The sequence below is a fragment of the Euleptes europaea genome, chromosome 7, assembly GCF_029931775.1.
Source record: "Euleptes europaea isolate rEulEur1 chromosome 7, rEulEur1.hap1, whole genome shotgun sequence".
Lineage (NCBI taxonomy): Eukaryota > Metazoa > Chordata > Lepidosauria > Squamata > Sphaerodactylidae > Euleptes > Euleptes europaea.
The window spans coordinates 6351305-6373168 of NC_079318.1; the positions used below are offsets into that span (position 1 = coordinate 6351305).

General features: G+C 48.1%; 1 protein-coding gene across 2 annotated transcripts in view; it reads left to right on the forward strand.

The window, feature by feature from the left end:
* The window catches only part of UTRN (utrophin), a 760310-nt gene that overhangs the window by 317436 nt on the left and 421010 nt on the right, over positions 1-21864 (forward strand). For both annotated transcript variants that reach the window (XM_056853742.1, XM_056853743.1), the window contains one exon: positions 1726-1880. In XM_056853742.1, coding sequence (XP_056709720.1) covers positions 1726-1880 — 155 coding nt within the window. The remainder of the gene's footprint in view (positions 1-1725; positions 1881-21864) is intronic.

Genomic DNA, 21864 nt, shown 5'->3' on the forward strand with positions numbered 1-21864 from the left:
GACTACAGGAGAATTACACAACTTTAAGGTTGACAATGAGGAAATTGAAATTGTTCAAGACTTTCTATTCCTTGGCTCCACCATCAACCAAAAGGGAGACTGCAGCCAAGAAATTAGAAGGAGATTGAGACTGGGAAGGGCAGCCATGAAGGAGCTAGAAAATATTTTGAAGTGTAAGGATGTGACTCTGGCCACCAAGACTAGATTAATTCATGCCATCATATTCCCTATTACTATGTATGGGTGTGAAAGCTGGACAGTGAAGAAAGCTGATAGGAAGAAAATAGATTCCTTTGAAATGTGGTGTTGGAGGAGAGTGTTACGGATTCCGTGGACTGCCAAAAAAACAAATCAGTGGGTTATAGATCAAATCAAGCCTGAACTGACCCTAGAAGCTAAAATGACTAAACTGAGGCTGTCGTATTTTGGTCACGTCATGAGACGACAAGAATCACTGGAAAAGACCGTCATGTTAGGAAAAGTAGAGGGCAGCAGGAAAAGAGGAAGACCCAACAAGAGATGGATTGACTCAATAAAGGAAGCCACAGCCTTCAATTTGCAAGATCTGAGCAAGGCTGTCAAAGATAGGACATTTTGGAGGACTTTCATTCATAGGGTCGCCATGAGTCGGAAGCGACTTGACGGCACTTAACACACACACACACACACAAGCTCTGTGCCCACCTGGTTCACAGGGCAGCACTTGCCCTGTTGCCTGCCCCCCCCCCCAGCCTCTTCACCCACCTGGCCTTCTCCTTCCATGCCCCCAAAAGAGAGGTAGGAACAGTAGGTGACCATCAGCTACTTCCCCACTGGCAGGCTGTTCTCCCACTTATTCCACCCTTCTGACCTCTTCCTTTGTGTGTTCCGCCACTGCTGGGCCGCATCTACTCAGCTCATGTGGTGGTTGCAGCTCCTTTCCTGCCTGGGCCAGCAGAGACTTGGCCTACCCCTATTCCATACGTGAGGAAGGGAGAGAACGGGCAACTCTCCTGTGACTGGGATTCTTTCCCCCACCTGGCTCAGGTATGGTTGCTCATAGTGCACCTGGGTTCATGCACCCCAGGGTCCAGGCCCACCACCTGTGGCAGCTCAATTCATGGTGTGCTTGGTCTGCTCACCCTCCCTTGCCATGGCAGGTCATGTCATGCTTGGGTCCCTTCATATACATTCCAGTGGCTCTGTGCATGCCTGTCCTCAACCTACTACGTCCTCTCTCTCTCTCTCTCTCTCTCTCTCTCTCGCTCTCGCTCTCGCTCTCGCTGAGCAGAGAGGGCTGGCACACAAATCTCAGAACAGTGTTCTAGCTTACCCAATCTCTGTGATGGCCATACTGTGGCCTGAATTTTATCTCAGTTTAAAAGAGGGCTGTTTTTGTGGCAGCACACATCAGTACTGCCTACCAGCACCTTTTTTTCACCTTACCAAGGTGGCGGCCAGGCAGAAGGGGCCACCACACAGAGAGAGAGAGGGGGGGGGAGAGAGGGAGAGGGAGATAAAATCTACACAAGGTATACATGCTAAGAAAAAAGAAGAATTAAGAAGTTAAATAGGAAAAAGTAATACAAATCTGTATTTTCATTTATGTTGAGCCATTTCCCCGCAGGCATGAGCATTAGGATGAGTTTTCCCAAGTTAGAGAAATCCTCTAGATTTCATGTGCATTCTGGTGTGTTCACTATCTTTTTGTCATGGGTATTAATTACTTTGAAAATGTTTTTTTAGAAGTTGATACAAGAACTACAGAAAGGAGACACGAATATGAGCTCCTTCAATGATCTGTCCAATAAGCTTCTTCAGGACTACAGTGATGATGACACAAGAAAGGTCAAGGAAATAATGGATCACTTGAATACCTCATGGATTAATTTGAGGCAAAGGTATGTGCAAACAAATTTTGTGCTCAGCAAATCATTGACTCATAAGTTAGAGGTGTGTTATATATGTACATGTGAGTCATCTGTAGCAGGGGTTTTCCTATCATTATAGCATGCATGCCTAATTCGTGAGAGAACTCCCAACACTCCATACATGTTGGATAGGTAAAACACAGAGGTCAGCTGCCTAGATGCTCCCACCCCTCTCGGGGTAGATCCAGCAGGACTTTAAGGAGTTTAAGGATGTTTCTCTTACCAGTATCCAGGTTCAAAGTAGCCATGACCTCCACATCCCCGCAGTGTTTCAAAAATTAAAGGTAAAGGTAGTCCCCTGGGCAAGCACCGGGTCATTCCTGACCCATGGAGTGATGTCACATTCCGACGTTTATTAGGCAGACTATGTTTACGGGGTGGTTTGTCATTGCCTTCCCCAGTCATCTACTGGAACCGTACACACATAGAAGTGGCAAAATCCACTGTTCTTGCCCTCTACCAGTCTCTTGGGGTGTGTGGTCACCCCTGTGCTGTGTCCCCGACCAATACCTAAATGCCATAGAAACTAGACAGTTTTATTTGCCTGGCTCTACCACCCAACGAAAGGAAGCTGTAATAACTGGTTCTGAGATCACTGAAGCCTACTCCCCCCACCAACAAGATATATACCATCTGGCCTGTAGAGGCCACTCTGTGGAAAATGCACAGGTTCCCTATTATTGTACCAAGTTGGCAATGGACGATTAGAACCCCCTCACAGAACCCCAAGCCGTAACTGGGTGAGGTAATGATACATGCTTTGATCAAATCCAGGTTAGATGACTGTGACACGCTTTGTGTGGGGCTACTTTCAAGACTACTGTATGTAAATAGCATGGGATGAGGATGCATGTAGGACCGTCTCCTCTAGTCTGCCAGTTAAGATGTTACTTATAAACTCTGCTCTTTGTGCCCCTTGAACAGTTTTACTTTAGCCTGAAATAGGTTTCCTCTAAGGATGTGTAGATTGTTTGTTTTCATGTCTCCTTTTTCATGACTCCCGATATTCCATCAGTTCTGTCATTTTATGTTTAGTAAGTCCCAAGTATTTGTTCTCATCTGAGAATTTCCTTCAGTTGGTTAGCATCTGGGGATTTTGAATGCCAACTCTTTTTTTTGTTTTTTTGCTTTAATGACTGATACATACATATAGAGAGTGTTGGAGAAAGCACACAGACTCATTCACCAACAGAGGAGTGCCACAGAAATCAAGGCAGCATCTGGCAAATACTGCTTTTCAGGCTGCTTTGAGTTTCAAGGGAAAAGAGAGCTCTATCTGACATGGGTTCTCAACAAAGGGGAAATCCACCCCCAGGGGGGAATTTTAGGGTTCCGGGGGGAGAATTGGGACCACTATTCAGCAAAACGTGATGTCCTCTAGATTATGTGCAATCTGTAAAACTGTAGTTTGTTTTTTTGAGTTAGACTATCTTGGGAAGGGGAAAATTATATTCTGAACAATGGTGAAAGGGGGAAATGGAGCAAAAAAGGTTGAGAGCCACTGCTCAGATGACTCACCTCAGTCAGCAGAAGCCACTCCCACTAGGACTATGTGCTACAACACCAAGAGTTAAAAGCAAGCTTCAGAAATACAGATACAACTCAAATAGCAGCAGAACTACACAGCCCTACAAACCCTTCTTTGCCTCTTGCGAGTGGCCTGAAGATCTCTGAGGCCTTTGAACTTGAGATTCTCTTAATACCTAAGAACTAAAAATGCTTATGTAAAGCAGAGCTTATTTTGACACAGGCAATTTAAAAGCCACTGGCATTAAAGAGACTTCTCTCAAAAATTTGAGATTCTGTACAAATTGGATACGCTTCACAGAGGGTAATAATTTTTATGCTCTAGGGCTAAGACCATGGTAGTTTATCAAAATCTCCATAACCTCAATAGTTTATTACATTCATTGTCCCCAGTCTTTCACACATTCTTTCCTGAGTTTTGTCTTGACATTTATTTGAAAACATTGCCACAGAAACAAATTCATTTTTTGGGGGGGGGGAATTAAACTTGGAGGACTTTTAAAATTACTTCTAATCATTAATGAGTTTATTGTAATAACTATTTCATTGATATATGCATCTACTGAGATCTTTATGCTGATATTAGGCAGGGAAGAGATATAGAGGTCATAGTGAAAAGCTTGCTGAAACACTTTCTCCGTGTTTAGAGATATCAATGGGGAATCTCTTTCTGGGGACAAACTGAAAGTGGCAAATTCAACCATGCCACGCATGTTCAGCTGTAAGCTTCTAGGATTCTCACAGTGTGTGAGCCCTTGGCCTAAATCAGAACCAAAAAAACCACATCAGAGACAGCCAGGTCCAAAAGAAGCTGGTTTTTACTTGGTCTAAATAGGATTACAGAGCATGAAGAAAAGGTGACAGCAATGGCTTTTGCTGGCTTGGGCTTGGTAATATGAAGGCATGAAAACACGTAAGAGATTACAGAACACAAACAGTACTGAAGTTCACACAGCTTCAAAGTCAGATTGGTATGCATAACAATCCTTGAGCTGTTGAGTCTGAACAGAGAGCAGGAAGCGAAAGCAACTGAGATACAGGCCTGACATTCTGCCCCCCTTAAGGCCCCCCTCCGGCTTGGTAGGGGGACGGCTTGTCCGGGTAGGCGGTGTGAAAGGCGTTTACCAGATATGGGGCGGAGACATCCTGTGCACGCACCCACTCGTCGTACGCTGGGGGAAAGTGCTTCCAGCGAATCAGGTATTGGAGAGATCCATGTCGTATACGGGAGTCCAGGATCTTTGATACTTCAAAATGCTCCTCCCCCCCCCCCACCATTATGGGCTGCTCTGGAGGCGGGTCAGGGTGCCATTCCGGGGAGGCGGTATGAGGTTTGAGGAGACTGACATGGAAGACTGGGTGTATACGTCTTAAGGTTTTAGGGAGAGTAAGTTCCATGGTGACAGGATTAATAATCCGGGCAATAGGATATGGTCCAATATACTTGGCACTGAGTTTGTGGCAAGGACGAGTGGACCTTAGGTTCTTGGTGGACCTTAGGTTCTTGGTGGACAGATACACTAAGTCACCAATTTGAAAGTCCTTGCTGGGAGAACGATGTTTATCTGCTTGCGCTTTGTACTTGCGCTTAGCTCTGTCAAGATTTCTCATCAGCCAGGGCCATGTGGTACGGAGAGCATGTGCCCAAGAGGCTACGTCAGGATCCCCCTCCCCCTCAGGTGCTTCTACAGGGGCAAGAGGACCGAAGTCCTGACCATACACAGCATAGAATGGGCTGAAACCTGTAGATTGATGTACAGCATTATTGTAAGCATATTCTACAAAAGGCAACAGTTCTACCCAATCATCTTGGTGGTAATTGACATAACAGTGTAAATAACATTCTAGCACAGCATTGACACGTTCAGTTTGCCCATCCGTCTGGGGATGATAGGCACTAGATAAACCTTGCTCCACCCCCACCAACTTGAGGAAAGCTTTCCAAAACTTGGGAACAAAGTTCTGCGGTCGCAGATTATCTTGCGCGGGAATGAATGGAGACGGAGAACATGTGACACAAAGAGGCGGGCCAACTTGGGGGCGGAGGGAATACCCGCACATGGAACCAAATGTACCTGTTTGGAAAACAAGTCAGTAACAACCCATAGTACAGTTTTGCCCCCGCTAGGTGGGAGATCCGTCATAAAATCCATGGCAATCACTTCCCAGGGCTTGCTGGGAATTTCCAGCGGTTGCAGCAGTCCTGGGGGTTTGCCTTGAGATCGCTTGACTGTGGCACAGATAGGGCACCTGCGAATGAAGGAGTCTACATCAGAACGCATTCCCCCCCACCAAAACTGTCTGCGCAACAAGTGAAGGGTTTTCAGGAACCCAAAGTGTCCCGCAGTTTTAGCTCCATGAGCTAACTGCAGAACGTCTCTTCGAAGTATCTTAGGCACGTATAGTTTAGAGTCTTTGTACCAACAACCACCTTGCTCAAGTACACCTTGGGGCAAGGTTTGGGCAGTGCGTTCGGCTAGGCACTGAGCCCGAAGGGAGTCCAGGAAGGAATTGGAGATGATCACCCCCTCTCCTTTCGCGGGATAGGGTGAACCAGGAGCTGGTGGTGTTGGAGGGGGGGGGAGAAACTGGTTGCTGCGGAGCGCTGGATACAGGTGGCGCAAGGGGGGGCAGGCGAGGGAGCCTGCTGGTTAGGGCTGGATACCCTGTCGGCCACTGTGTGATTCCCCTGCTGGAGTTGGGTTTGGGACCGGGTCTGCACAGTCAGCAGGGGCAGGGCTTCTCTCTGTGCCGGGGTGAACAAAGAGTCTGTCGGCCGGTCACGTTTTACTGAGTAATGAGGCAACCGGGATAGGGCATCTGCAAGCACGTTCTGTTTCCCGGGCACATGTTTAAGAACAAAACGGAATTGAGCAAAGAAGTCCGCCCAACGCTGTTGTTTTGCGGACAATTTATGGGTCCCCGTGAGGGCAGCTAGATTTTTGTGATCGGTCCAAACTTCGAAGGGGACCCCAGACCCCTCCAGAAACTGCCTCCACAGAGTAAGGGCATGGTGGACGGCTGATGCTTCCTTTTCCCAAATGGGCCAGTTTAATTGGGAATGTGCAGACTTCTTCGAGAAGTAGGCACAGGGGTGAAGGAGACAGTCCGGTCCTCTCTGGAGTAGGGCCCCTCCCATGGCTACGTCGGACGCATCGACCTGTACAATAAACATTTGGTTCGGATCTGGGTGCTGCAGGACCGGTTCAGAAGTGAAAAGCCGTTTGAGGGCTACAAAGGTGGATTGGCATTGATCAGTCCACAGTATTTTGGCAGAGGGCAACGTTGCAGAAACCCCTTTACCCTTTGTTTTCAGGAGGTCAGTGATTGGCAGCGCCACTTGAGCGAAGTTGGGAATGAAACCGCGGTAGAAATTAGCAAAGCCCAGAAATTGCTGCACTTGCTTGCGGGTGGAGGGCGGAGTCCAGTCAATTACCGATTGGACTTTAGCGGGGTCCATGCTAAGGCCATGATGAGAGATTATGTATCCCAAGAAAGTTATCTGCTCTTGGTGAAATTCGCATTTAGACAGTTTTGCATAGAGCTGGTGGTTACACAGTCGTTGTAAAACTTCTCTGACCAGAGCAACATGTTCCTCCATGGTTTTCGAATAAATAAGAATATCATCCAAATAAACCACCATGCCGCGGTGCAGCAAATCATGGAGGATTTCGTTAATGAGTTGCATGAAGACCCCCGGAGCCCCTTTCAATCCGAAAGGCATCACAAGAAATTCATACATTCCAAAACAGCTAGAGAAGGCGGTGAGGGGTTCGTCTCCCTCGCGGATACGGACGCGATAATAAACTTCCACTAAGTCCAATTTGGAGAAAACGCGACTCTCCTGTAATTGCCCCATAATATCTGAAATCAACGGTATGGGGTAGGCGTTGGCTTGGGTAACTGCATTAAGCTTTCGGAAGTCAATGCATAAATGCAGGTCACCCTCCTTTTTCCGGACAAAGAACGCTGGGGCTGAGTTGGGAGCGTTCGATGGCCAAATGAACCCTCGAGCAAGATTTTTATCCAAAAAGTCACGTAACACAGTGCGTTCGGAAACGCTCATGGGGTAAATCTTGCTCTTAGTCAGTGTGCAATCTTTTACCACTTCAATTGCACAGTCAGTGGTACGGTGGGGGGGCAAGGCATCACATTCTTTAACATCAAAGACATCTGCAAAGTCTCTGTATGCTTCGGGCAAAGGTGGTGGCGATGCGGCATCGGAGGTTAAAGCCGGAGCGGGTGGAGGCATCACCGCGACTCCCTGTCGGTGCTGTTCGCACTTGGGATTGGCAAAGGAAATAGTGTCCGTTTCCCAGTCTATATAAGGACTATGACCTTTAAGCCAATTAATCCCTAGGACAACTTCGAATCGGATGGGGGCTATGGTAAAGTCTATTTGTTCCCAATGAGAACCAATACCCATCGCTACTCCCCATGTGCGATGATCGACTGGTCCCCCCTTAAAAGGGCTCCCATCCATCTGGGCAAATTGGACGGGAGCTGGTAAAGCCTCGTACTTGACTTTGAGGGCTGCAAACGTGGCCTCACTGATTAAAGTGCGGCCGCAGCCAGAGTCAATAAGTGCCTTGACAGGCAGTTGGGGACCCCCTTTATAGTGTTGCAACACTGCGTCCACATACACTGTATTTTCTACTTCTCTCACCTTCACCGGTTTCTTGGGTTTTGCAGGAGAAACTGCGGGGGTCTGCGGTAACACTCCATTCACCGCAGACTGTGACCGGTTATTTGACAGGTCAAGAGGCGAGTCCAGGTTTAGCGCTGGGGTAACCTGGAGATGATCCCCCCACCGGGGCACTTGTAATCCAAAACCCGGAGGGGTCTGTAGAAGTAGGAAGATCGGGAGAGTCTCTGAAATTAAGTGCAGAGGGTGTGAGCCATCCCGGCGTTGTACTGCGGGCGGCCACGGTGCCTCCGCGTTGAGGTCATCCCCGGTTTTGTGCCAGGTCAGGAGGTGAGTCCAGGTTTAACGCTGGGGTATCCCAGGGATGATCCCTGTCCAAAGATGGAGAATTGTCCCCCACTGGGGCACTTGTAATCCGGGACCCGGAGGGGTCTGCAGAAGTAGGAAGTGCAGAGGGTGTGGGCCGTCCTGGTGCTGTACTGCGGGTGGCCGCGGTGCCTCTGCGTTGAGGTCGTCCCCGAGCTCAGGGCGATGCGTTCGGTCGAGGGAATTCCAGGCGTTGAGGACATGCTGAAACAAAGTGGTCCATAGCGCCGCAAACGAGACAGGCCCCCCTTTGGAATCGGGACTCGCGATCCTGAGGGGGTCGTGCTGATCTCCGCTGGCAGGGAGCGGAAGCTTTGGGGGGGGGGAGGCTTCTGGCTTCCCCTCTCCTTGGGTCGCTGACGGGGTAGTATCTCTGCCGAGCCGGCAAAAGAGATCTTCAGTTTGGGTGGTCTCCATGGAACTGGAGGTAGTATGGGTGCTGGTGTAGATCCAAGGAACGGGGCCCCTGGCCTTCCTGGCGGCGGCAGGACGTGAGCTCCGGGGTTTCCTGGCGCCACAGGCACTGCTGGAGCTACTGGCAACACGGGCGCTCCGCCCAGAGGTGCCACAGGTTGCTGCTGTTGAACCTGATCAGGAGTCCCTAGTTTTGGAGCTGGGGCCGAGCCACCCGGTACGGCTTGTATCTGCTGCAAGCAGTCGTTGTCGTGAAGCAAAAGGTGCATTTGATCCTGCAAGCAGGCCACTCGGTCTATGTGTTTCCGTTTGTGCTGTCGGAGCAAAAACATATTCTCGCCCGCATCACCTAAGCGATGGGGCTGGCTGATTCGGAGGTTTGCAGCCCAGAGAGTTTCCTCATAGTGCAAGTCCTCTTTGACCCCCTTACGATCCGCCAAAACCTGATCCGCTTCAAGTTTGGTGGTCAGGGCCGTGGTAACTAAAGGCAGAGCCTCCTGCTCCCATGCCGAAATAGGTCCAGCTTAATCTGGAAGATCCAGTCGCGGCTGGACCTGAACCGCTAAGGTCGCTGCGCTGACACCAAAGGCGGGGGTTGACAGCTTAGCAATCCCGGCCATTGAAGTGGTGGTCGAGGTCATTCCGTGGAAGAGCGCAACCATCTGTTTCGCCAGTGCTTTTGGCCCGGCTCCGCACACCCGGGCCAGTCGAGCATCCTCCACTAGATAATCTGACGCTTGGAGGTCGTGGCGGGCATTGGCCTCCGCGCTGCGCCCGTACAAGTCCAGTAAGGCGGTTACGTTCCACGTCTGCCCGATGAACTTTGTCTAGGGCTTTGTCCTCAAAGGAAGGTATCAAGGATGGGGCCCTTCCAGGGCTCCGGCGAGGAACCCACTGTCTGGGGAGCGACCAAGCTCCCCCCCGGAATCCGGGCAAACCGCACAGGGCCTCCAGCCCCGGGCAAATAACTCGGAGAGCACCGTCCCAGCGCCAATCCGAACGCCTGGCGAACCCTCCGGGGCTCTAGCCAGGCAGATGAGAACAGAGAAAAGAAAAGAGATTGCTGTCACAATGTGAGCCCTTGGCCTAAATCAGAACCAAAAAAACCACATCAGAGACAGCCAGGTCCAAAAGAAGCTGGTTTTTACTTGGTCTAAATAGGATTACAGAGCATGAAGAAAAGGTGACAGCAATGGCTTTTGCTGGCTTGGGCTTGGTAATATGAAGGCATGAAAACACGTAAGAGATTACAGAACACAAACAGTACTGAAGTTCACACAGCTTCAAAGTCAGATTGGTATGCATAACAATCCTTGAGCTGTTGAGTCTGAACAGAGAGCAGGAAACGAAAGCAACTGAGATACAGGCCTGACACAGTGTTGGAGATGGAAAGCTGGATTATAGGGAGCTTTGCTCTGATCCAGCAAGGAAATTTTTTCTTCTCGTATGTGACTCTTACAATTGTCTCCTGGTCTTCACCTGTTAAAATCTGGTTGTCTTGGCAGAGTTCCTGGTCTGTGTTCAGAAAATGAATGTTTTTGGTGTACTTTATAATGCAATAGCACAGGACCATTTTGTTGAATGAATGCGTGTTCCCCTTTGCCTTGCTTTATAATGCACAAAGCTCTTGATAGTATTCATGCTGATGGCAGTTCAGATTGCATACTTAATTAAATGTTTTTCGTCCTTAGTTTAGATAGTATGGAAGCAAGAGCACTATACAGAGATTATTAACTGCAATCACACAGGAAGTATTAAACCTTTACTGTATAGGTGTTATTGCTATATCAAGATAGTGTGTATAGTTTGGAAGGGCAATGCAGACTTCCCCCCTGTGTACTGCAGTGTACTCATGCAGATCTAGGGGAGCTGCCAGCACATTTCGATTACATTTTCCCACACTTAATGTTGTAGTTTTACCTTTTACCATAGAGGACAGATGTCTGTTTCTGGGGACATAGCTATTGTAATGAGTGTAGTTTCTTGGACTTCCCAACTCCATACATGGTTTGCTTTAATTTTTGTTTTTGTCTCTTTGAATATTTGGTAAACATTGGTTGCACACGTAGTGCCAGAAACTAAATTTTGTTTAACAGAATTTGGGGCTGTAGGTAATGGGCCACAAAGCCTGCAATTGATTAAAACCAGGACTGCAATTTTTAATTAGTATAATAGGTTGATTAACGTAAACTTGGGTTAATATGAGGCCATTTTAATTTTTGTGGGGATGTGTATGAGGAAGGCACAGTTGTTTAGTTTTAAGACTATTTGTGGTAGTACGCTATGGATTAAAAATAAAGTATTAAAACTGAATGTTTTTTTCTTATAGTTAGTGTAAAATTATATTATTTTGAACTTTCTACCGTATATACTCGGGTATAAGCCGACCCCCCAAATTTGAGGCCAGAAAAGGGAATTTCTTATTGACCCGCGTATAAGCCGAGGGTCAATAAGAAATTCCCTTTACCGGCAATGCTGCGCTCTAAAATGGAGGCCGCCATTTTAGAGCGCAGGGCCCCTGCTCCAGGTCGGCCTCCCGCCGGCCTCCGGGCCCTCCCAACCCACCCCAACCCACCCCGACCCCTGTGCCATCCAAGGGGGGGAGGGGGAAGAGCCCTTGAACCCCCTACTTACCTGAAGAGGCGGCGAATCGGCGGCGGCGGTGCTGCCTTCCTGGGCTGGCAGAAGGCCCCTGCCGGCGGGAGGAAGGCGCCCAGGCGCGTGGTCGGTGGCGGCGTGGCCGGCGGGGGCCTCCTGGCCAGGCGCGCGGCCAGCGGCGCCGCGGCCGGCAGGGGCCTTCGCAAGCCCCTCCCGGCCAGAGGGAGGCGGCCAGGCGCGCGGCCAGCGGCGACGTGGCCGGCGGGGGCCTCCTGCCTGCGCAGGCAGGCCCCTCCCGGCCAGAGGAAGGCGGCCAGGCGCGCGGCCAGCGGTGGCGCGGCCGGCGGGGGCCTCCTGCCTGCGCTGGAAGGCCCCTGCCGGCCGAAGGAAGGCGCCTGGGCCTGGCGGCGGCGGTGATGGAGGTAAGTTCCCCCCTCCCTCCTCCCTCCTCCCTCCTCCCCCCTCCCCCCTCTACCGTATTGACCCGCGTATAAGCCGAGTTCGGCTTTTTCAGCCCTTTTTTTGGGCTGAAAAACTCGGCTTACACGCGAGTATATACGGTATATCTCAGGTTGTGGAAAGAAGGGAGAAAGGTGTCTTTCCTTGCTGGGAAACTCCCTTAGACCAGGGGTTCTTGGAAATCAATCTGGTAACCAACTGCCACCAGTCAGATTGACCTGCTGAGAAGATATCCTTCTAGCATAGTACCAGAGCTGTAACAAAGTGACAGGGTAGAAACCCTAGAAAATACTTAGGCACACAATAGAGTTGAACCAGCTCAGCTATGTACATTTTACCTAGGCTTCTTCAGAGCATGACAGAGTTCCTTGCAGTAACAAGAGGGTAAAGGAGTCCTTAACCTCTACTCAATCTCTTGTGGAGTCATTAACCTCTACCCAACCTCCGTAGTTTCCACTGAACACCCGGTAAAATCCCAAATGTGCAGTTATTTGTGGTCAGTGAAATTGGACCTAATTCTGCCTCCTCTCTGATGAGCTGGTTTCACCAATTCCGTGCAAAGCCCCATCTCTGATGTCAGAGGCTACTGGTACCAATCAGAGACTTATGAAGCATAGTCCACCCCCATCACACATCTGGTAATGATACTGAACTTCCATGACAAATAGGAGGTCTGGCCCAAACCAGATTGTCATTTGTACAAAAAGAATTAAGTCTGGCAAGATGGTCCAATGTGGAATGGAAGTGAATGGGTTATTCTAATGTAAACTGCAGGTGTCCATGATTCCAGACGTTCTAGGTGACACTGTTGAGCCCTAGTAAGGTTTTAGGGTTTCTGTCACATTTCATAAAGGCATTTGTAATGAGGACGGTAATTTGAAAATGAATTTAAACTTAATTAATCAAGCTAATTAGTTAAAATTATTAACCTTAGCTTCTTTAATTGGATGACAATTCTAATTAAAATATACCTACTCTTGTAACTCTAGACAGAAATTTGGATCTGAGGATTCCATTCTGCTATGTAAGTAGTTTCAACTGGAAGAAGAACCTTCACTTGGTAAATGGGAGTCCTTCAAGCCAACCCCAAATCTATATTATTCATAGCTGCTTTGTACTTGAATTGGAAATCATGTAGGCAGTGGCATGGAAACAAAGTCCTCTTCCACAGGTGTGGAATTGCATGTCTGATTGTGTAAGAGGAAATTTGTGTCAATTTTTCCTTGCCAATGCAGATACACAACTCACACCTCTGATCCATTTTTGGGGTGTGCAGTGGAAAGGGGAGACAGTTCTGTTGTTTGAGTAGAGCTTTGCAAATCAAAGCTATTTCATATTTATTTGTTCAGTCATATAATATTGACTTATTGATAGTGAGAAGTGTATAATTCTTGCTTATAGAACTGTACTCTTGGAATTGTCTCTTGTAGACCAATGTACGTAAACACTGAAGATGGGGGAAGCCATAGATTGGTAATTCTTAATGGGTCAGAGAACATATCCTCCTGGGGGCTGTCTACAAATCTTGGGTGGCTTTTAAAACACTTGGGGGCAAATGGGCATTCAGATTTTAAACCATTTATCTTTAAAACAAGTCACTGTAACATGACTATAGATTTCTCAAAATTAAATCCCCCATTTCAGTCATTGCTAAGATAAGATAATCACAAAGATTTTAAAACCTTCTGTTCTTGGAGGATGTAAATACTTGAATGAGGCATTTGGAAAAAATGCCTTTTATGGTGCTGCAGTTTGGCATGCTTGTTTGCTATAGATTTTTGGCAGGAAATTTTCTAAAAAGGGGCATCTCTGCCAGAAGATTATCAATAAAATGAACCACAGAAATGAAATTACATTCTCTAAGTGGATCATAGTGCATGATGGTTTCTCAGTTTGGAAAGATTTGAGTCAGTCAAGGTCATAAATTCTCCAAATACTTTAAAAACATTTAGAATATTTCTAGTATAGTGAAAATGAAGTTAATTGTAAACTGTCCTTAAAGTTTCTTAGTAAGTGATAAAACAAAAATATATATATGTGCTATTTCGAAACAGCATTGTGGCTTGTATAATATATTCCACTGTACAGAGTTATTTTATTCACTGTAAAAAGTTGCTTTGCTGTTTTCTCTAGTTCTGACATCCAGGCTGTTTGTTTTCCCTCACTCCTTTTAGACATCCTTTCTCTCACAGGATGCTGCTGAAGCCTTTTCTTATATGGCATTAGGGCTGCCAACCTCCAGGTAATAGCTGGAGATCTCCTGCTATTACAAATGATCTCCAGCTGATAGGATCAGTTCACCTGGAGAAAATGGCCACTTTGGCAATTGGACTCTATGGCACAGAAGTCCCTCCCCTCCCCAAACCCTGCCTTCCTCAGGCTCCACCCCCAAAACCTCCCGCCGATGGCGAAGAGGGACCTGACTATCCTATATGGTATTTATATTTTAATCTCATATATTCCCATTTCCTTTTGATTTCTTCATCCCACTTCTCATCAACTTGTAGTTGTTCTACCTTTTATACTGTTATATTTTCTAAGTCAGAGCTGCTAAATGTCTGGGGGTACAAGGCTCATTTGGTCAAGTCTTGAGCATTATAAAGTCATGCTTTCCTTTAATTTATCTGCTTTATTTTCTGATGAGCAATCTTGTTTATCTTGTATTCAATCTTCTTCAGCAACTGTTTGGTACTGTCAGTTTCTGCTCCTGATGGTGTTTTTCTTCTTTCTTAAACACATTACACCCTCTTCATCCAATTCTTGCCATTGTTTTTAAGAAATAACGTTCCTTTTGTTCCTTCATTACTAAAGGAGAGATTGAAAATGTTTCTTTCTTCTGGTGTCATCTCTTTAAATTTAAAATGCTGTTATTTTCCAGTTGTTAATGAATCCTCCTAGAATTCCCACGGTTCCTCCAATTTGTCTTCTTTTTCGTTCTGAAAGTACTTATTTCCTTTGTTGTGGTTTTTTTACTGTAACATTCTTCTGAAACTGCTTTGAAGAATTTCTAATTTTTTTTGTGGAGGCTGCCATGGAGAGGTGGAAGTACAGCGGTGGCTATAATAGCTGGGCCATGTGAAGCTAAGTGACAAAAATCCTAATACACAAAGGTAATAATAACACACAACCAAAATTGTTTATACACACACACACACGAACATAAGAAAGGCCTGCTGGATCAGACCAAGGCCCATCAAGTCCAGCAGTCTGTTTACACAGTGGCCAACCAGGTGCCTCTAGGAAGCCACTAATAAGACGAGTGCAGCAGCAGCATCCTGCCTGTGTTCCACCGCACCCAAAATAATAGGCATGCTCCTCTGATACTAGAGAGAATAGGTACACACACACAAGAAATCTCTCAAAGATCGAGCAATTTACAAACAATGCATATTGTAAACATGCCCTAAATAGCAGCAGCATATTACTATTCCAGTAATGGTGAATCTTTCCTACAATAATAGCTGGGTCAGCAGGATTAGAGACACCATCTCAGACTTACCTCTCCAAGCCCCCTTGCTGTTTTCAGGAAGGAGAAGGAACCTGAAAGGAGAGAGCTTGGCCTGAGTCCCACCTCAGTCTCCTAACATCTTGAGGGAAGTATTTTTATCTGGGCCGCTGCAGAGCGGAGGAAAAGCAGCAACAGTAGCTTGGGGAGATGACAAGAAAACACCGTGAAATAAGGGCAAAGACAACACTGCTTAATAACCCGTTCCCTGAAAAATGCAGCCACTGAAAAATGCAGTTTTCCCCTGCATAAGCAAGTGTTTTTCTTTTCTCTAGAAGCCAAATTCCACAGCTCCATTAGAACTCTTTTTGCAAAATGCTTCAGTACCAACAATTGCTGCCATTATTTGCATTGTATGCTGTTATAGATTGTAAGCTGCTATATAAATAATGACAAGCTCTTTCTTTCTATTATTCTCCTCAATTTTTCATTAGCTTTGACAGGGCTGATCACACTCTGCTTCCTATCTGTCATTGGCTGTTACCGCACTAGGTATTCCCAGCGATGTATTAAGAGTTTGGAAATGTTATAAAAAATACTGTTCACACTTTCTATGTATTCCCACCGATGTATTAAGAGTTTGAAACTTATAAAAATACTTTGTTTGGCCCCTTTAGCTGTGAAGATGTCTTCCAACCATTTTTTAGCCGTGGCATCCAAAAACCCTTTTAAAGGATGTTTTTTATAACATTTCCAAACTCTTGATACATCTCTGGGAATACCTAGTGCGGTAACAGCCATTGTCTGGGAGTTACTGGTCCTTTCTTGACTTTACTCTTTCATGAATTAATCTAATGAAGTTTCTTTCAGTGGTTGGTGGTTTCGTCGGTTTGTCTTTCTGCTGGCATTCTTTAAAGCTTAGTTTTTAGGTCTTATGCTGTTTAATCTTTGTATTATCCCTTCTCTTGGCTAGTACATTACTTCTTTTGGCTTCCAATGACACTATTATGACAATGTTACCATGATGATCTTTTTATTTCCTCCTTCTCTCTCTTTGTTCTTACTAATATTTCTAGTTATGTTCATAGGTACTTCTGCTGCAGTGTTGGACTGTTATCTCAAACTTACAGTGCGGTCCTAAGGGCCACCTGTGCTGCAATGGCCAGCCGCTGGTCTAATAGTGGTGTCGCTAGTCTGCTCCCTAAAGGGTCTCGGCAGCTACAATGCCTAGGTGTGAGCTCTTGACCCATCGAACCAGAAATCACCACAGAGACAATCAAATTCCAAGCAGATGGCTTTACTGGTCAAATAGGCAATACAGTGCATTGAAGGCAAGATGACAGCTATGGTTTGTCTTGCCCGTTATTTGGAAATATAAGGCAGAGAAACGGCGGGAGATTACAAAGCATAAACAGAGCATTATTTCCCAGGAGTGGCGTTCCCAGGCTTTGGTATGTGTAGCCGTCCTTGAAGTCTGGACAGTTCAGCAGAGAAACGAAAGGAAACATCTAAATCGAGATAACAGCCTGACATCCTGCTCCCCTTAAGTCCCCCTCCCATCCGGCAAGGGGGCTGGTCTGTCCGGGTAGGCATTGTGAAAGGCGTTGACGAGTTTGGGGGCGGAGATATCCCGTGCGCGAACCCATTCGTCATAGGCAGGGGGGAAGTGTTTCCAGCGGATGAGGTATTGTAAGGCCCCGTGGTGTATGCGGGAATCCAGGATTTTGGAGACTTCGAAATGTTCTCCCCCCCCCCACCATTATGGGCTGTTCAGGAGGCGGCTCCGGGTGCCAGTGTGAGGAAGCAACATGGGGCTTTAGAAGGCTGATATGGAAAACGGGGTGCACACGCCTCAGAGTTTGGGGAGAGACAGTTCCACCGTGACAGGATTTATGAGGCGGGTGATGGGAAATGGGCCAATGTATTTAGCACTGAGCTTATGGCACGGACGGGTGGAGCTCAGGTTCTTGGTGGAAAGGTATACCAAGTTACCCACTTGCAGGTCCCCACCGGGGGAACGATGCTTGTCAGCCTGCGCCTTGTATTTGCGCTTGGCTCGGTCTAGGTTGCTAACCAGCCAGGGCCATGTTGTACGGAGGGTGTGTGCCCAAGAGGCAATGTCGGCATCCCCCTCCCCCTCTGATCCTTCTATTGGGGTGATAGGAGCGAAGTCCTGTCCATACACCGCATAAAACGGGCTGAAACCTGTGGACTGATGTACAGCATTATTGTAGGCATATTCTGCAAAAGGCAACAGTTCCACCCAGTCATCTTGGTGGTAATTGACATAACAGAGCAAATAGCATTCAAGTACAGCATTGACACTTTCGGTTTGACCATCCGTTTGGGGATGGTATGCACTAGACAACCCCTGCTCCACCCCCACCAATTTGAGAAAAGCTTTCCAAAACTTAGCAATAAAACTACTTCCGCGGTCGCAGATTATCTTGCGCGGAAACGAATGTAGTCTAAAGACATGTGACACGAAGAGGCGGGCCAACTTCTGAGCGGAGGGGATCCCCGCACATGGAACCAAATGTATTTGTTTAGAAAATAAGTCAGTGATAACCCATAACACAGTTTTTCCCCCGCTGAGAGGGAGATCCGTCATAAAATCCATAGCAATCACTTCCCAGGGTTTGCTGGGTATTTCAAGTGGTTGCAGTAGTCCTGGGGGCTTGCCTTGAGATCGTTTGACTGTGGCGCAAACAGGACAGCTGCGAATAAAAGAGTCAATGTCAGAACACATTCCCCCCCACCAAAATTGTCTGCGCAACAGGTGAAGGGTCTTTAGGAACCCAAAGTGTCCAGCTGTTTTTACTCCATGAGCCAAGTGTAAGACGTCTTTTTGGAGCTCTTTGGGCACATATAATTTCGAGTCTTTGTACCAAGAGCCTCCTTGTTCGATTACACCAGGAGGCAGGGTTTCAGCAGAGTGTTCCATAAGGCATTGTTCCCGAAGGGAATTTAAGAAAGACTCGGAGACGGGAACCCCCCCCCCTTGTTTACTGTGGTAGTAGGAGCAGTTATGGGGGTTGACGAGGGGGAAGCGCTTACGTGCGGTGGTGTGCAGACTGCAGGCGGCTGGGCGGCCGGTTGGGTTGGAGGAGCTGGAGCGCCGGCTATCGTGTGCTTCCGTTGTGGGGGCAGCTGGGCGGCCGGTAGGGCTGGAGGAGCTTGCGCGCCGGCTATCGTGTGCTTCCGCTGGGGCAGCGTCTGGGATCGGGTTTGTACAGCCAGTACGGGCAGGGCTTCTCTTTGCGCGGGCGTAAATAGTCTGTTGGCCAATCGAGTTTCGCCGGGTATTGAGGCAACCGGGAGAGAGCATCTGCGAGAACGTTTTGTTTTCCAGGGACATGCTTCAGGACAAAACAAAACTGAGCAAAGAATTCCGCCCAACGCTGTTGTTTCGCGGATAACTTATGGGTTCCTGTGAGGGCAGCTAGATTTTTGTGATCGGTCCAAACTTCGAAGGGGACTTTAGACCCTTCCAGGAATTGTCGCCATAGAGTAAGTGCATGGTGAACGGCTGAGGCTTCTTTCTCCCAAATGGGCCAGTTCAATTGGGAGTGCGCAAATTTCTTTGAGAAGTAAGCACAGGGGTGAAGGAGACCATCTGGTCCTCTTTGGAGCAGGGCCCCTCCCATAGCTATGTCGGAGGCATCGACTTGTACAATGAACATTCGATTTGGGTCTGGGTGCCGTAGCACAGGTTCCGTCGTGAAAAGGCGTTTGAGGGCTACAAAGGCGGTCTGGCATTGATCAGTCCACAGTATCTTAGTGGAGGGTAACGTAGCAGAGCTTCCTTTACCCTTGGTTTTCAGAAGGTCGGTGATGGGCAGCGCTATTTGGGCGAAGTTAGGTATAAATCCGCGGTAGAAATTAGCAAAGCCCAGAAACTGTTGTACTTGTTTGCGGTTGGAGGGAGGAGTCCAATCGAGGACGGATTGGACCTTGGCTGGGTCCATGCTAAGGCCATGGTGGGAGATTATATATCCCAAGAAAGTTATTTTGCTCTGGTGAAATTCGCATTTAGCCAACTTTGCAAAGAGTTGGTGATTGCGCAGGCGGTGCAGAACTTCTCGGACCAAAGTGACGTGTTCATCCATGGTTTTTGAATAAATAAGAATGTCAGCCAAATAAACCACCACCCTGCGGTACAGTAAATCATGGAGGATTTCGTTGATGAGTTGCATGAAGACCCCCGGGGCACCTTTTAACCCGAAGGGCATCACAAGGAATTCAAACATTCCAAAACAGCTAGAGAAGGCAGTGAGGGGTTCGTCCCCCTCGCGGATACGGATGCGGTAGTAGGCTTCTACTAGGTCCAATTTGGAGAATATACGTCCCTCTTGTAACTGCCCCAAAATATCTGAAATTAGCGGTATAGGATAGGCATTGGCTTGAGTAACGGCATTGAGTTTTCAGAAGTCGATGCAGAGGCGCAGGTCGCCCTCCTTTTTTCGGATGAAAAACGCGGGGGCTGAGTTGGGAGCATTCGATGGGCGAATGAACCCTCTGGCAAGGTTTTTGTCCAAAAAGTCCCGTAATACAGTGCGCTCGGAAGCGCTCATAGGGTAAATCTTACTCTTGGTTAATGTGCAGTCCTTCACCACCTCAATTGCACAGTCAGTGGCCCGGTGGGGGGGTAAGGCATCACATTCTTTAATGTTAAAGACATCTGCAAAGTCCTGGTATACATCAGGTAGGGACGGCGGTGATGGGACATCGGAGATTAATGCCGGAGCGCGTGGAGACAGCACCGCAACTTGCTGTCGGTGCTGATCGCATTTGGGGTTGGCAAAGGAGATAGTGTTCGTCTCCCAGTCTATACTGGGACTATGACCTTTAATCCAGTTAATTCCCAGGACCACTTCAAATCGGATAGGGGCTATGGTAAAGTCTATTTGCTCCCAGTGGGAGCCAATACCCATCGCCACCCCTGTAGTGCGATGATCAACTGGGCCCCCCTTGAAATGGCTTCCGTCCATTTGGGCAAATTGGACGGGGGCTGGTAAAGCCTCGGACTTGACTTTTAGTGCTGCAAATGTGGCCTCATTGATTAGAGTACGACCGCAACCGGAGTCAATGAGTGCCTTAACGGGTAGTTGGGGACCACCTTTATAGTGTTGTAAAACTGCGTCCACATAAACGGTGGTTTCCACTTCCTTCACTTTAGTGGGAGCTTTCGGTTTAGCAGGAGATTCTGCAGAGGTCTGTGGAGACGCTCCACTCACCACAGAGTGGAGCCGTTTTTTGACAAATCAAGGGGGGAATCCAGGTTTAAAGCTGGAGGATTCCATGGGTTCTCTTCGTCAGAAGAAGGAGAGTTGTCCCCCAATGGGGCATTTGTAATCCGGGACCCGGCGGGGTCATTCGATGTAGGAAGGATAGATGAGTCCTCAACGTGAAGTGCAGAGGGTGTGGGTCTTCCCGGCTCTGCGCTGCGGGTGGCCGCGATGCCTCTGCGTTGAGGTCGTCCTCTAGCTCGGGCTGCCATCCTGGGACGAAAGAGTTCAGGGCGATGTGGGCAGACTGCCGCAAAGTGGCCCAATTCCCCACAAGTGAGGCAAGCACCTCTTTGAAACCGGGTTTCGCGATCCTGGGGTGGACGCACGGGTTTCCGTGGAATGGGGGGCGGTGCCTTGGGCTGGGGTTTTTGGACGCTTTTCTCCTTGTTTCTTTGGCGGACAAGGGAAATAAAGCGCCGGCGGCTTTCCACCTCTTCGGCTAATAGAATCCAATCCTCGAGGGTGTCAGGATCACCCCGCATATACGACCAGTTCAGAATGTCAGGGTGTAAGGCTTCCCTGAAATGGTGAATTAGGGTGGCTTCGGGCCAGTCCACAATTCTGCTTGCTAGTCTTTGAAATTCATCGGCAAATTCTCGAACTGGAGTAGAGCCCTGTCTTAGTTGTAGAAGCTCCGCTTTGGCTCGTTCCCCCAGAAAGGGGTCCTCAAACCTCCTCCGTAAGGCATTCATGAAATTGTTGAGGGAACGGATAGAGCGGGATCGGGTGTTGAACTGGAGGACCATCCAGTCGGCTGCTTTACCTGTCAAAAGGGAAGCCACATAGCGAACCCGGCTGTCCTCTGTAGGGAAGAACTGTCCTTGTTCTCGCATATAGCTGTCTACCTGATGCAAGAAACAGGGCAGGGTTTCGAGAGATCCATCGTAAGTAGTTTTCAACTTGAGTTGTTTCCAAGGACCGGGCATGGGTTGGCCCGGTTGCACGGGTGCCCTGGGTGCAGGTAAAACGGGACCTCCGGGAACCGGGGGTTGAACAGGCACATTAGCGGGTGGCTGGGCTGGCACTCCCTGAACCGGTACTGCGGCTCCCTGTGGAACGGGTTGTGCCGGGGTTGTCAGGGCCTGCTGTAACTGCCTGTTGTACTGAAGCAAGCGTTCCATTAGCTCCTGGAGTTGATCTACACGGCCAGATAGCTCTCGATTCTGAGCTCGTAACAGGTGAACGTCCTCACCCGGGCCACCTGTACAA